At 40.8% G+C, this 17136-nt stretch overlaps 1 protein-coding gene across 1 annotated transcript in view; it reads right to left on the reverse strand.

Moving 5' to 3' along the window:
- The window catches only part of tmem104 (transmembrane protein 104), a 60005-nt gene that overhangs the window by 14292 nt on the left and 28577 nt on the right, over positions 1-17136 (reverse strand). Inside the window, exon 9 of the mRNA XM_071465297.1 lies at positions 2494-2587. Coding sequence (XP_071321398.1) covers positions 2494-2587 — 94 coding nt within the window. The remainder of the gene's footprint in view (positions 1-2493; positions 2588-17136) is intronic.

Consider the following 17136-nt stretch of genomic DNA (forward strand, 5'->3'; position numbering starts at 1 on the left):
AGTTCTGATACAAAAGGTTTCACACTGAGCCGTGCCGATGGCTGTTCCATTGAAAATCCCAGCGTGTTGCAGGCAGCACAGCAGCAGGCGGCCACACCATCACTCATGTTAGGTTGTAAAAGAAACAGGGCTCGCTGGACAAGAAGGTGACCACAGCTGAGTGGCAACGACAGTGACAAGGCCAGGAGACGAGGGCAGGAGGCAGGGCCCCGGCGCACCAGCGAGCTGCTAACCCTGACATCCAGCACACACCTCGCCACCCAGGTGACCGCAGGTGTATCCAGGGGAGTGGTGAGGAACGGTCAGAGAGGGAGGGAGGGTCTTCTGTCTGCAGAGGATTTGGTGTCAGTGATTCTAAATAAAATAGATCCTGAGACCCAGGGGAACAAATATAACCAAACTGACAACAAACAATAAATAAATACTGTCTCTCTAAAAATTGTATTTAAGTAATATTTCAACCAGGTTTCTTACTTTAGGCTGTGATCAGCTTGAATTCATGAAAAAGCAAACTAAGAAGCTCTGACAGGCTCCTTTAAAGTCTGCAGGGCTTCAGGATCAGATGTTGACATGTTCAAAGCAGCTGTAAAATACCTGTTAAAGTACCTCTGACTGTCAAACATTTGATTTAAAGGCCAAACCTGTGGTAAACAGGGGAGTACTGTAGGATATTGTAGCCTCTGGTAAAGTGCATTTCACTGCTTTTGAGAGCAGAACACCACTTATCACTTCAAACACTTTACATCTGTCCAAAAACTAAGACACATTAACACTTTTCTGAAAAGAAACAGTGTTAACAGCATAATACAATCTGCTGTCCTCGAGAAGCAGCTTGGTCAAAAAGGCTCCAATAAACGATCCACATATCCACACAACAGGAAATGTGTTTAATTCTCTCGCATTAAACACAACTAGCATCGCCTCGTCGTGGTTGTATCCCTCTGCCAACCAGCCAAACTGCAGGAAATATGGTCACAATCTCCTCTTCCTGAGTTACAGCGTTGAATAATGACCAGAGGTGTTTTTGCAGAACATTATGATGTCACAATGAAGTTGAACTTTGACCCTTTGGATACAACATGTCATCACTTCATTTTATCCTTATAGACATTTTAATTGATTTGTGTCACAATTTTGAGTTATATCAAAAACGTGTTTTGGGAGGTCTCAGTGACCTTAGACCACCAAAATCTAATCAGTTCATTCTTGAGTTCGAATTAATGTTTGTGCCAAATTTGAAGAAATTCCCTCAAGGTGTTACTGAGATATTGTGTTCACGAGAATGGGATGGACAGACTACCTAAAAACACAACATCTATGTCCCCGAATGAGGCAAAAACATTTATAGCCAGAAGGCCAAAGGTCAATATTAATGACCGGACATCCAAAGACTGATTATCAGGTACTCTGATTCCAAGCGTTACACAAGGTTTCTACCCCTGTTCCTAAAGGAGAACTCTGTCTCTATTTATTTAGTTATTTATTGGTGTTTTTTCTTAATTGTATCCACCATTATTCTCCTCATGATTACACTGTACACAGTAATGTAGATGTTTATGATGTGGGAAATCAGCCAGAGGTTGTAAAAAAGCCAAATGTTGCAGATTTTCTAAACCACCTCATATGGAAATAAAACTGAGAGTTAGCCTACATGAAATGTTTCTTATGACAAATCACTGCACAAAAGAACTGTGCACACACAACTATAATCAGTACTATTCTTATCATATTCTTTTAGACTTTATTTATTTTACTGTTGGATCTCAGAGTATGAGTTCTCTCTTGTTATTGCTCAAAAATATGGAGGACACATAAGAGATGGAGATATTCTGAATCATTAGCCGGAGCTGTAAAGCGCCTGCAAAATTGACACAACCAATCAATTACAGAGAGGAGGGAGGGTAAGGAGAGATGAGGAAGAGTGAAAGGTGAGGCTAAAACCCCGGGGTTATTTAGCCAGTGGACGGTGTGTGGATGCTGCTGCATTTGTGTGTTGCCTATGTGAGCTAGCAGGCGGCTGTGCGGGGGTGGCGGGAGCACCATGATTCAGTGGCGTTGTGATTTTAACAGCGAGCCCAGGACGGGTGGTTTATTTTCGTCCGTCACCCTGTGAGTGACGGTCCAATCAAGCTTGGGACGGGCTGTCAAGCCTGTCAGGCTGAGGAATGAGAGGAGATGGGAATCAAAGACACAGAGCAGGACCAAACTGTGATGGACGGACCTGAGCACAGCAGCCACACAGGCGAAGGCAGAGGCGGAGGAGGGAGAGCGGGGATGAAAGAAATCTGGGGTGACATCGAGAAAATGGAAATATGTGTAGGTTGAAAATGAGGAGGAAGAGAGAGAGGGCTGGAGGAAAGCAAGGGGAATCAGGAAACAGGGAAAGGATGGTGAACGTCAGGGAAAATCCCACGTTTGAGAAGGTGAAGTAGGTGGAGTAAACTGAATAATCAGAGTTAGTGAGAGAATGTTTTAAGATTTGTTTCATCTTACCAATCCAGCGCATGAATGAGGTGAGGATCTGAAGATATTTGGTCTTCTGAGCATTGAAGAAGGTGAAAGGCCCCAACAGAACAGTGAACACACTCTGCAGGAAGATAAAGAAAACACATGGTTGATACTTTTATTGCTATATAAGACTAAAAATGCTATACTAGCACAAGGTGTGACACCCCTCCTGCCATTGTCATTATGCCACTTTTGTGGGTTTTTTGTGATAATTCCCACAACACGTCATTTTGAAACACCAGTGGAGACTCATTGTGTGCTGTCGAAATCCCATCAGCACTCTCAAAGATGGGTGAGCAGATGAACAGGAGGACCAATCCACAGTTCAACTAAAAATTTCAAATCCTCTCAGGCCAAAGCTCTGATTGCCTTTCAGATACTTTCTTTATCAAGAGCTGCAATCAGAGGCAGTGGCTCAGCTACTGGAGCTCCAATTCCATCAGTCCCCCTTACTCCTCCTCCTCACTCCTCCTCCTCCTCGCGTTTCTTCTTCCCTCCATCCTCACTCTCTGACTGCACAGTCTGAGAACCATGTGATCTCAATGCCAGTCACTCGTGTGTCATTTCATCTCAGGAGCAGCTAGCAGGGTTTCAAAGAGGGACCTTACTCTCCCAACAAACACACATGGACAGACACACACTTACACACAGACACACACACATATGTCTGTGAGGACACAGAATAAGACTTCAGAAGAGACTTTTTAAAATTAGAAAAGAAAAAAAATCTCATTGGTTATTCATAATGTGCCTCGAAAAGTTTGGCACTTTGAGTATCCATAATAAATAATGATAAATTCTATTTATAGGCACCTTTTAAGCCTCTCAAGGACAACTCACAACACACAGCAGAGGATAAAATGGCAAGTACAAGGCATAAAACAAAAATAAATTTGAATAAATAAAATTGCATAAAGTACATGAATGTTGGAAGTGTGTTGGAAGTTTGACGGCGTGTGTTTTGAGGTGGGATGTGAAGATAGGAAGAGACTCAATATTATGGATGTCCTGTGGAAGTGAAGTCCAGAGTTGAGGTTCTAATCTAGACAGGGGGATTAACAGAGGAGGAAGATCTAAGAGTACGGGCAGGTGTGCAGATGTGGAGCAGGTCTGAGAGATATGAGGTGCTGGGTTGTGAAGCGATTTAAAAATGAGAAGCAGGAACTTGAAAATAACACAGTGTTTATCAGGGAACCAGTGCAGCTGCTGGAGGACAGGACTGATGGAGGAGTTCTGGTGATGATACGAGCTGCTGCATCCTGAACCAATCAGAGTTTATGGAGGAGTTTGTGAGGAAGACCAGAGAAAACCACCGCAATATCTCTCTCCCTCTCTTTATATTATATAGTTTGTCCACTGTTGTTGCATCAATGCGAGATGTGACTAAACAGTGCACAAGAACATCAGGGGTGTAAGCGACAGACTGCTGCGTAGATGGAAAAATGCAGCCCAGGTGATGTTATTGATGAGGAAGTGCTGTCAAGGATGAAACCCAAACTCTTAACCTGGGGCGAAGGAGAAACTGTGACATCGTCAATGACAAGAGAGAAACTGTCAAGTTTAGCTGAGGTAGTTCTGGTACCAAGAAGAGAACCTTATCACTGTTGAGTTTGAGGAAGTTGGAGGAAAACTTCAGCTGCTTCTAAACACAAATCTATCAATGTGAATGTGGATCAACTTTTTGGGCGTTGATGTTTTTTATTGATTTTGAAGCAAAGTTACCAAGCTGTGGTAATATGACTTTGAATTTCAGACGAAGCTATGCTCTAAATTAGTCCATCATGCCTTCATGGATCATGCAGTGATGACAAAACAATCTTTTCAAAATAAAGTAAAATGTTTGAACTAGTGAATCAGGGAACAAGGAGTCAGATTCTGTCTCCAGATGTACAGATGGACAGCTGGGGTATCTGTGGGTGTGAGAGGAAAAAAAACAAAACAGCCTTTAATTCTGCTGAATAATGATGATGCCTGTGTGTCTATATATTAAAGTATTACCTGCTGTCTTCTTGGCAAAGTGCAGCCTAAGCTCAAGACAAGCCAAAGCATAAATCTGCACAACCATTGGAGGCAACGAATGAATCATTATGAAGAGAGATGTGTCTGAAGAACAAAGTGAAATTAATGGCAGCTGGCTGACAGACAGCAGTGTTTTTAGCCCTCAGTGGTTCAGCACAGTGGGTCTTTCCCAGCACCTCTGCTTTCTGGACAAACATCACTTTGTGAAGAACAGCATGACATTATTCTGGGCCTGAAGTTTAGATACATTTATGCCTGAAACATATTTCTCATGCCTAATGGAAACAGCTTATTGAGATGGTGACCGATACAATTGATGACCAGGTTGGTACTTTGTTTAGTCATCGTTCCTGTTCAAGTTGACTCTACTGAAAAAGCTGCACTTTTAAAGGTCCCATATTGTATAAACTGAGATTTCCATGTATTTTTTTAAATTATAAAGTAGGTCTTCGTTCGATATTAATACTGTGAAAGTATCAAAGCCTCAGTCCACAGAGAAATGCACACAGCCTGTATTCAGATACTGAGCCTTAAAACCAGCCGTCAGGACTTCTGGAACTTTGTGATGTCACAACAAAGCAGTAACCGCCCTCAGCCACACCCCAACCCCCGCCCACCTGGACCCACCATCCAACCTTACAGGATATGGTTTCTCTGAGTGTTTACCTGAAATCTGCTATATTCTTATTGGATCACTCAGAAAACAGTCAGCCAATCAGAAAAGAGAATCAGCGCCTCTCTTCTGATTGGCTCACCCATCTGTTGTTACTAGAGCTCCAGAGAGAAGTTGATGTAATACTTGATGTGTACATCAACAGGCAGAAAGTTGACCTACAAATCAAGCCAGGCCAAAGAAGGGGCCCTAGAGAAATGAATTTTTAGGGATACTGCATATTTTCAATGTTCTACAATGACTTTTTTGTTAAAGGGTAAATATAAACTTTAATAATCAGTTTCTCTAGTGCCAAAATAATCTGCAAGTGTGCAATGATATAAAATAAACTTTTCCTGAAGCTTTAGTTTGTGGAATATAAAAACATTTGATCTAATATCAACAATATAAAACTAACAGATTATTCTGATGGAGATCGAGACCTACCCGAGTAAACGAGAGCAGGAATCTGACCAACTGTTTGATGTATTTGGTTTGTGATTCCTAATGCTACAGACACATTTGTGGATATTTAAGAAGTACTGATGTTTCATGCCCTGGCCTACATCAAATGTCCTGATTTTTCATTCCTTTAAAGTGTAAACGTATTGGTGATAAATCATCTGTTTCCACTGCTATTAACATAGATACAAAGAGTACAGCTCCTACACAAACAGCTCTTAGCACCAGGTCCAGCCTTGATGGGCAGAGATTCTAGAAATATCCCTGAGGGTTAATAGCACTGAGCCTGATGTAGTTTCTCAGCAGTTTCAGGACCACTCATGAATCAAGGCTGCACAGCCTCCAATAAAACCCCCAACTGAACAATGGCCTGAGGACAGTGGATCGCTCAACTGTATCTGAACAAGAGCACTACAAGAGCAGAACACCACTCCAAAGATAAACAACTACTACACCTTCTTCTGTGCAGAGAGAACAACATTTCAAACAATATAGACTCTATTATTTGGTTTTATATTTGTTATTTTGGTAAATGACTGACCAAACATTTCAGATCATGTCCAGATGTTTTTACACGTCACCAGGAAATGTCCATCAAAATCAAAGAGCACAACTAATAATCACCGTTTTCAAAGCACACCTCAATTTTTATGTTGATCTCTAAAACCTTGTTCTGGTTAATGGGCTAAATCACGTAAAACCACGATGACAGTCCATTAATTAAACAATGAGGGAATAAACTAGATATCAGAGGACGTATATACTCCCACAGCAGGGACAGCTGAAGATCACAAAGGTACAAGGGCTGCAGAGGGAAGAGAGGAAGGTACAGAAAACAACAGCATGGCAGTGGAAAAGTGGAAGTGTGAGTGGGCGAGTGTGAAGGCATCAGATGCCATGTGGCTGTAGGGTGACTCAGACCCAGAGAGCTGGCATGACCCCACCAGACCAGAGAGAGAAAGTGGTTGTGTCACAGCGAGCCAGAGTTCACACTCCACCAGTCCACCTTAAAAAAACATGTAGTACCAGGGAGCACTTTCAACAGGATCTAACTCTGAGGCATGAAATAGAAAGCACACAGGTAGGTCTAGTCCAGGACTGACAGAATGCTTTTATTCCTAATAACTCTTCTATTTCTAAGTATATTTTAATCGTATTTTACACAGACACACATTTTCTGATCTGTTCCCATTTTAAATTGCTGTTATTGCTGTTTGCTGTTAATGGAGATGTAGCACATCCTCGAGAAAAGACAGCACATTACTGCAGTTCTCAGGTCTTTGCACTGGTGTCTTGTCAGATACACAATTAAATTCAAAGTGTCACTTATTGTCTGCAAGTCACTGGTCTGGAGCTTAAATATATTTCTGAAATGATTTCTAAGATCTGCAGTAGCCGGTCAGTTAGCGGCCCCCAGACTTCAAACTAAACAGGGTGAAATGGTGACTGCCCGCTGCTGGAACCCGGCTCCCAGTGGAGATCAAATCTGCCCAAACTGTGACCGGCTTTAAAAAGAGGATAGAAACTGCTCTGTTCTCCTTCATTTAGTCATTTAATCTCTGCACTTTAATCAGATATTATCCGTTTTATAATCTGTGTTTTATACTGTTTTCTTATTTTGCTTTATACTTCCATTTTTATACTTCATTTATTTCTGTTAAGCTCATTGAATGACCTCTGTGTGTGTTTATGTGCTACATAATCTTGCCATTATCTTGACAAATTTAGGATGATGTATTTCCACAGCACAGATTCCATCAACATTCATGTCAAACTCACCACAGAAACACTTTTCTGACTAAGAAATTATTCAGACCACCTTTACTTTATTCTTCCTGCACTGATTTTACACATTAAAGCCTATTTGCTATTCAAATGGAGAAATCCCTCACTTTACTGATTGACATTAAATCTAAAAAAGCTCAGGATGTGCTGAGTTTTGGTCTTGTTCGGTCATGTAGATTTATTCTTTTTCACAAAAAAAGAACAACTAAAATATATCTTCTTGTTTTGTTTATCCTCACACTGTGTGGCTCTGCAAAGTGGCACATAATTCTGGTGCTGAGAGCGTTATGTGATGGGGGTCACATGACGAGCTGCTGCGGCCATGTTTTTTTGCACTACAGACTTCCTGATGTGTGAAATGATTGAACGCTTTCACAGATCTTAATGTGTCAAATCTAAAAATGAAGCCTCAGACAGAGACAAGCAAACCTGCTGAGAAGCTGCAGAAAAACCTCTGAAAATTAACAGATATCATCATCACGCAACAATTCTTTTATCATTCAGCTAACTCTATGCTTGACGATGTCCAATTCAAATAGTAATAATTATATTAACATCACACAGAAAACCCTCAGCTCCAGTTTCCAAGGTTTGCATCAGCTGGAAATGTGCAGCGGTGTCAACAAGAGAAATAAAACTGCCAGACAACAGGAAAACAAAGAGATGAATATAACTAGAGTTTCATAACGTTGACAGATTGACACTTGGTTCCAATGCATTTATTCATTTAATACTTTGCTCAGGCTGTTCTGGCAATTTCATCTCACTGTGTACGTCGGCCTTGCCCACATACAGGTTTTTTTGTCTGCATTTTTGTGTCCTCACCACAGAAACTGCTTACGTTTCATGCTCGGTTTAATAAATGTCTCAATAAACCAAAACAGATTCTGTCAGGAGGAAAGTGGCATGAATCCTCCCATCTCGTCCTGTTCGGCAAGCTGATGGGTTTTGCTCCTCCTCTGCAGCACGCTCATCAACTACGAACATTTAACTCTTGACAACAAAGACATTCTTAAAAATCTGCCATTTTTTCCTCCTCAGTATGAGACAACACCTGGCCGGCTGCAATCACACACTTCAGTGAAACGCAATAAACGGTGAGTCTGAGATGAGAAACTGTAAAGGTGACCAAGCAATGATGGATACAAACACTGAGATCTGTCCTCTTACCTCTCAGTGGAGGGTTCCACCTGACGCTGCTTCAGCAAATACTGAAGAAAAACGCTTCTCTCACAACCTGTTTTCAGGGTGAGGTCACAGGCTCTCATTCATTAGCAGAAAGCACTGCAGGTCTATCGCGGCAGACAACTTATCACACACATTGCGTCGTCCAACATGGATTTGATATTCAGTGGTTATTTTAACAACCAGTCAGAACAACCATACAGGTAGCGGACCTTGGTTGTCATGGTTACAATAATTAACTTGCAGACTGCACTGAGAGCGACCTGCCTATGTCGCCATGGTTACAATAATAATTCCCATGGCTTGGTTAGGCTTAGGAAAAGATGGTCATTAGGGTAAAATAAGTACTTCCTCCTCATTAGACGATCTTTGTTGTCATGGTTACAATAATATGTCACAACAGTATGAATTAAGCTTAATAAAGAAGAATAAACAGAAGAAGAACCTGTAATGATAACGTAGAGGTTGTTATAGTTCTGAGAAAACAAACATTTATCAGACTGAATTATCCAAAGTCTTTCCAACATTGTTAAAATAAATAAAACAGCTTCACTGATCAGATAAAGATGCTACAACCTGAAACATGGTCCTTTTCATCTCGTACTTCTGAATATGTTTTGCTTAAGTGAGCAATTCAGATACCAGATCTTGATGACTCCACTTGCTGTGACAGAAAAAATCTGCAGATGATACAGCTCAGATAACTGCCACCCCCTGGGATCTAGTCTTTGAACGTGTTTCATCCACATTCAGACAAGGCGTCAGTTCGTTGTGGTGACACCATCGTTATTTTGGTTCCAAACAACACCTTTGTTGCCAGTCCTCATTGCTGTACCCAGGTCTCATGACAGACCATGACCCAAATCATGGCGACGCTCAGAGGGCAACATCTTTTCATCTTTTATTTCTAGTCAGAACCAGAAGGATGAACAACCTGCTGCCTCCTAGTCTCTAAACCCATTGTTCCATTTTTCCAGTTTTCCACAAGGCAGCAAACAACACGTCCAAACAGCTGATTGATAAAAATGCAACTAGAATTTGCTTTGTTACTGTTCACATGTGGCTCCCCGGCCCACAGTCATATATTATACGTTTGACTGATTTACTGAACTGGTTTTATTTTTTTCATATCACACATATTGTGTCTGCTACATCAGAGGTCTGTCAAGCAAGCGACAGAACCTTCAGAACTTCCTGTCATAACTTTTCAGAATTAAAGCTCACAATAGCTCGAAATAAAGCACTGCTGCAAAAAAAGAAAAAACAAAACAAACAAAGAGAAAAATTTCTTACGCTATTATTTTGTAGGCAAAATAATAAGCAGCTTAGGTCGGGACAGATTCCCTGTATGGATACTACAGCTAAATGTGGGACTGTCTGATATTGTAAGATTTGGAAAAAAAAAAAAAAAAAGAAAAAAAAAAAAATCATATCAAAATAAGATGTAGTCAGTCAGCAGTGTGGACAACACATCGGACTGATGTTGAACTCAGTAGCAAAGGGTTTTAAAAAGAGTGTCGCTCTCAGTAAAGCTACTAAATGAAGGTTTGAAAAACGCCTTTGTTTTCCACCATCCTCTATCTTTTTACCCTCATCTATTATTTAATTATTACTAATTATTTTATCATTAATTAAAAAATTGATCTTCATATATTTCTACTGTCCCGTCTAATAAAGAGAATAAGTACTTTTAAGAAATCAACAAAGTCACATCACTTTTCCACAACTTTTCCAGGGTCTCTCTCTGTGTGACGCTGTAAAGTGAAAATTTGGGGGTAAGAGATTAACGGGGCTTAGATATGGTGAATGATCTCAATTATGGTGAAAACCTGCCACCAACTGGCAGACGAGGCCGTAGCTGTCAATCACTTTCAAAGTCTTTAAAGACCAGTGTTTTGGATTTGTGCGGATGAGAGGGTGCCAATCAAATCCGGTGCCAATGGACTGCTCTCATTAATCTGCACATACGTGAGCGTGTCCCCTGAGCGACATGTTGCACAGGCTCTTCATCCATCACAGTTGGGCTACGCTGGTCGAACCCTGACTGACCAACCCATTAAATAATTAATCAAACATATTTTTCTCTTCTTTTCTGTGCGGTCGGCCAAACGCCGCGGTGGCACAGATGTCCTCGGGCTCTTGGACGTCACAGTAGCTGAATTTATGTCCAAGAGAGTCATATGAGCACTTTGTGCATGACTGCCAAATTGGGCAATCACTGTTTAGTTTTTGAGATTGGCTGGTTGTTCGTCTGCTGCAAGAGGGTTAACAGTAAAACACCCAGAGGACGAGCAGAGATCATGATCGGGAGAAAGTCCAGCATTGAAAATCCTAAGTGCCCTGGTGGTTTCACGCGGTGGTCCAGCCTGGATGCTGATAATCCCCCCACAATCAAACAGAGATTATAATTCCCAATCCCAACAGTCCCAAGATCCCTTGCCATTTGTGTCTGATCTTAATCTTTATTCCAAACAGATTTTAGGCAGAAAACATTGAAGCTGCAGGTCATTATTCAGTCACTTTTTCTTCATTATTTATCAGGAAATTTCCCAACTACACTCTGTTTTCTTTTTTGTGATGGCCTGATTAACGAACGCAAACTGTTCATCTATTAAATAGTTGTCACCTGTTGTGCTGACTCACACACAGGCAGATCTCAGCTCTTTACTATGGAAAGATGACAACCGCCTCAATCATTAAACACAAGATCTTTCCTGTGCAGCACCTCATCTCATTTTCTGTGAAGCCTAATCCAATATTTCATAAATACAGTCTGTGATTATGGGAGACTCTTTATTTCAGGAGAGGCAGCACAACTTCACTGTAATACAATGGAGACAATCCAGCACCTCCCCCCACTAATTAATTCAATTATAACGAGAGTTCTCAAATGTGGAACAAAACTCGTATTTCCAGACGTTTGAAAACATTTGGCATGAAATACTGTAATTTATTTATTTTTAATTATTATTATTATTTTGGGCATTTTGCCTTTATTTATAGGGCAGTGGAGCATGACAGGAAACAGGACAAAGAGCAGGGGAATGACATGCAGCAAAGAGTTGTCAAATTTGCGTCCACATGGCATCCACCCTAACCATTTGGCTATTAGGTCGCTCCCTTTTAAAGCCTATAAACACCAGCTTTAATTAATCACAAGATGCATTTCACAACAAAAACAATATCCCGTTGCAACGGAGACAACTCTGCACCCAGTGAAAAGCTCGATCTTTGCTTCCTGCCTCTTCCCCAGTAGCTGCTACAGCTGCAATAATTCAAGACCTATACAACTGCACAGATCATTTAACTTTAATTAACACCTTGAATTAATAAAATACAGAATCAAGCAATCTAAAACTTTTTTCAACCAACAGACAGTTTGACAATGTTTACATTCCCAGAATGAATGATCCTCAATTTGCATTTTTTCATTAAGACCGATTGAAATTTGTTAGCAGTGAGATATGAACCAAGTACTCAACAATATTGTGTATATATATATATATATATATATATATATGTATATACACATACACACACACACACACATATACACACACACGTGTGTGTGTGTGTGTGTGTGTGTGTGTGTGTGTGTGTGTGTGTGTTCATGACAATTCCTGACAATTTTTCATCTTAATGATGCAAAACAAAATAAAATGCTGTATGACTGCATGATGCTGAGAAAAACAACATGTCAACTCCATCACAGACAGGATGTAATGGAGTATTGGATATTATGGGGCAATTCAGTGCCTTGGTTTTGACATGTATGATAAAAGACTTGAGGGTAACATGACCAGGGTGGTACGGAATAGAAATGGCATAAAATAGGCCATAAAAGCCCAGGAGACACGTACAAACCCTTATGATAGCAATAACAAGTCAACTGATTCACTGAATACACACACACAGGCAGTGGGGAGGAAAAGGGAAGCATAAGACAAAGATGCTCAGCACATGATTGTGGGGATGGTGCCGTGAGCAGAGGCAGATAATACAGAGGGGGGCAGAGACGGCACCCGGGAGGCAGCACGGTGCAGTTAAAACCATATTGGAACTATACATTTGTCAGGATGAAAGAGGGTCTACTTTCACCGTCATTAATCACCAGAAAACATGATTAACATAAATAAATTATAAAAGAGTAAAAGTATTTGACATGTAATATTTCAAGAACCAATTAATGAAACCAATTAAGATATGTGGCTCCATTCCGCTTTATGTTCCCTTCATCAAGAAACAATGAACTGTGTGCAGGAATGCCAACATGCAGCCTCTAAGTGATTGTGTTTGCTAAGTGACGATGCAATTAATAACAATTAATCACTAGAATTACCGCCTCGCGGTTGTATGCCTCCTCCAACCAGCCAAGCCGCAGGAAATATAGCCACAATCTCTCCTTCCTGAGTTACAGCGTTGAATAATGGCCAGTAGTGTGTTTGTAGAACATCATGATGGGAAGTCACAGTGACCTTTGAGTTTTGGGATGTAAAACATCATCACTTCCTTATACACATTTGAGTTCAATTGTGTCATAATTAGTGTATGAAGAAATGAGTCACGGCCAAAAGTGTGTTTTGAGAGCTTGACCTTTGACATTTGACCTTTAACCACCAAACTCAAATCAGTTCATCTTTGAGTCCAAGTTAATGTTTGTGCCAAATTTTAAGTAGTTCCCTCAAGAAGAGATATCGTGTTCGTGAGAATGGGACGGACAACAGCCTGAAAAAAACAAACGCCTCAACACTGTAACTGAGACTGAGACCATGTTTCTATGTTTCCTGCAACTTGGCTGATTGACAGATGAAAACAACTGCAAGGCTGTAATTCTAGTTTGCATTCAACAATTAATCAATTAATTAATCAAATAATTGTCATTAACTCACTGTGCATGAAAAAAGACACAAACAGGACAACGTTGACAATGTTATGTCGTCTGTTTATTGAGGACAAGTTAATTTGTGGCTGCAGCTGATGAAAGGATCCAGACATGAAATGTTTTCTTAATAATCAGTCTGAATGTTGATGTGTGTATAAAGGTCAAACACAGGGTCAAATCACTGCAGGATCAGATAAAAACAAGCTCACAGGGGCCTTAAGCACAAATGTCTCAATTTATGTTCTAAAACTTGGCCTTTTACTATAGTTTATAAATGTTTTGGGGAATATTTGCTGAGAATGTGATGATGAGCAGCCACAGTGCAGGGAAGTCAAAGCCAACGACAACGAAGGACAGCAGAAAGACACTGAGGACTGAGGAGAGGAAACTTAATGTGAAGCTGACAAAGTCTTTCCTTTCCTGTGTGTCTGCGGAGGTTTTACAAATGAGCCTCTTTCTTGGTGCCATTTCAAAAGTGTTGACAGAGCATCAAGCTCACCTGTCACCTGAGTGACAAGTGTTGGCCCGGCAAGTTAGGCTTCACTGTTCGCTGAGAGAGCAGAGAAAACATCATCACTTCAGCCTCCACAATCCTGTATTTAGTGAATTTTGAAAAAGCAAATTCCAAATATCATTAACGACAGACTTAAGGTCAATGTTATGTTAATTTCTCTGACTGTGTGCATGTTTTTATGTGTTATGAGACAGACATAAAGACTGAGTGGAACAGGGCTTATCTGGTGCCAACAGAAGCCTCTCCATCCATCTCTTATGTCACCGTCTCTGTCAGCTCTGGACCCTGCTCCGAACCCTCTGGGTCTTTGGGTCAACATCAAGCTACAGATTCAACTTCCTCAAAGACACAAGCACAAGAAAAATACCCTGCACTACCACACACCCACCCACCCACCCACACACACACACACACACACACACACACACACACACACCACATGAATAAATAATGCTGCCTCTCCCAGAACATGCCTCGCATCCAAAAGACAACTGAAGCAGGCTTCAGGAAGCCAGTGAACCAGACGGTGGATCACCTGTCAGGCCTGATTCAACTCACTGGAGGTCCTTCAAGTCCAGAACAAGTTCAAGTCTAGGTCTGACATAACTTTGTATAGCAACTAAATAACCCAGCCGATAAAACAAATTGTTCTTAGTAGAGATATCCCAAGCTAATCCTACGTTTCGGTATTAAGGAACTCCATTGGCCAATAGAGCCAATCAAAATCATCTTTACTGGACTCTACCGAGTTTAATCCACCTCAGCTGATTCTATCACTGTCCCCTTTATGTATTCATACAGTGTGAGCATTTAGCTGCATAAGCCAATGGAAATAAGAGTGTGTGAATGGGAAAAATTATTTATATAACTTCACATGTTTAAACTTTATTTAAAGTTGTGTATAATTCAGGGCGTGCTGCTTTGAGTGGGTGAGTACATTATTGCTACGAACTGGCATCTACCTCAGTCTCAGTTCCACACATGCTCCACCTCTTTGTCCAGTTTTTAAATTAGCTGGGAGTTAGGCTGAGTCAGACTTTGAGCTTCAAAACCACTCTTCGGAAACCTGGGGGTGACATCGCAGAGGTTATGTCCTTTATTTACAGTTTATGGGGCGGAGCGATGTAAGCGACTTTGATTTCTAGCGTCCAGTTTGGCCAAATATACAGATTCACCAAACTGTTGTCTCTCATTTGCAGAGAGCAGTTAAAACATTCAGCAGCTTCTCCAAAGAAGCAAATCACTGCTGTAAGACTTTGAATTATATTATCAAATATAATTGATTCCATTCAGGCTACATTGCTTGTCCTCGCTGTCCTGAATTTTCAGATCTTGAATTTAAGCGTGACCAGCCTGATTTTTTATCATTTTTCCCCTTGTGTAGCCGGAGAGAATAAAAGTTAATTACAAGTAAGTTTTACTGATCACATCACACGATGGCACGTCTCAAGTTGGGTATCAAACCTCAATACTTTAAATAAAAGAATCTGAATTAAAAATCTCATAAAATACTAATATCTACATGGCTAGATTTGGAAAAATCCCATTGAAATAAGTTCAACTATGGACACGCTCTCATAACAGCTTTCATTAACTGGTGAAAGTGAAACAGACCCAACACAACAGCCTACACTGTTAATTAGGTATGTGGCCCTGGAGACTGCCATGTCTCTACATGATTAAAGATTGGACTTTAATGAGGGGAAGGCAGACAAGTCAGACAAAAGCAGAGGTGGAGCAGGGATAAAGTGAGGGCAGAGATGTAGGAGACTGGATCATCGTGTTTCCTGAGAAAGTGCAGCGGCAGTCAGTAGATTTTATACTTACTGAATAAATACTGAATAAATACAGATCACCACATGAAGTTGATAATAAAACAGAGATTGTAAAAATTTGGGGTTCAACTCTCACTCGGGCCTCAATGGTAAAAATTAATGCAGTCAAAGGACTGCGGATAATATCATCCACCAAGAGACTGGGAAGATTAACTATGTGACATTCAAATTTAGACCACAGAGCCAAGTGATGGAAGAAAATACAGAGACACCTTTATTTGACTGCAGTGCTACTAAATCACACAGTCTCATCACTGTCACCCAAAGACTGCTCCAATATGGAGGCACAATTAATGACTTGGCTGGACTGTTTGTGGCAGAACTCATGTGTAAAAGTTAATCACACACTGGTCATCTGCAGTGTGATTTAGCGGGTGATTAGGATGTTCCACTCCCATGATTTTAATAACAGCAAAAAGTTGCTCTGCAGAGAGAGCTCTCACCTTCCATTGGCGAGGTCACGTTTACCTTGGACTTTGTTTTAAAGCCAGAATGAAAATGAAGCATTTACATTTACTCATTTTGCAGACGCCTTTATCCAAAGCGACTTACAAGTGAAGGACAACACTAAAGCCTCGGAGATCAGGTAAAGAAGTGTGACCAAAGTCTATATAAGCACTAGTTAGGCATGTTATGGTGTCTAACCCCATCTAAACGGTTTTCAGAAAAACAAAACACACTACAACCCTCGTCCTCAGAACACAGAGACAAACAGCTGTTCTGAATGGTCACACTCAAAAGTTCAAATCCTTCTTTCTGTCTCGCGATTATAAATCAGGTCTAGGTTCTATATTAATACTGTGAAAGTATCAAAGCCTCAGTCCACAGAGAAATGCACACAGCCTGTATTCAGAAACTGAGCCTTAAACCAGCCGTCAGGACTTCTGGAACTTTGTGATGTCACAACAAAACAGTCGCCACCTTCAGCCATGTCTAAGCCCCGCCCACCTGGACCCACCATCCGACCTTGCAGGATTTGTTTTTTTCATTTGTGCTTTTTCATTTGATCACTTAGAAAACAGCCAATCAGAAGAGAGGCTCAGAGCCAGAGATGTAAAACTACACTGAGATGGTTTTTGGTTCTTTAAACCACAAATACATCTTCTGATGGAGATCAACACTTCAAATAGAACAGTGGAGAAGAGTAAAATAAGGGACCTTCTAAGTAAACACTGATGAGACTCTACTTGCTGAAGACTTTATGACTTTGAACAAGCTCCTGTTTCCAGGACATTTACCTAATTAAAAGCCATAATACACAGTTCTACTCCTCAGAAAAGAAACCATTACACAC

Source organism: Trachinotus anak, unplaced genomic scaffold (assembly GCF_046630095.1).
Source record: "Trachinotus anak isolate AG129_WGS33_773 ecotype Australia unplaced genomic scaffold, CSIRO_AGI_Tana_v1 ptg000003l, whole genome shotgun sequence".
Taxonomy (NCBI): domain Eukaryota; kingdom Metazoa; phylum Chordata; class Actinopteri; order Carangiformes; family Carangidae; genus Trachinotus; species Trachinotus anak.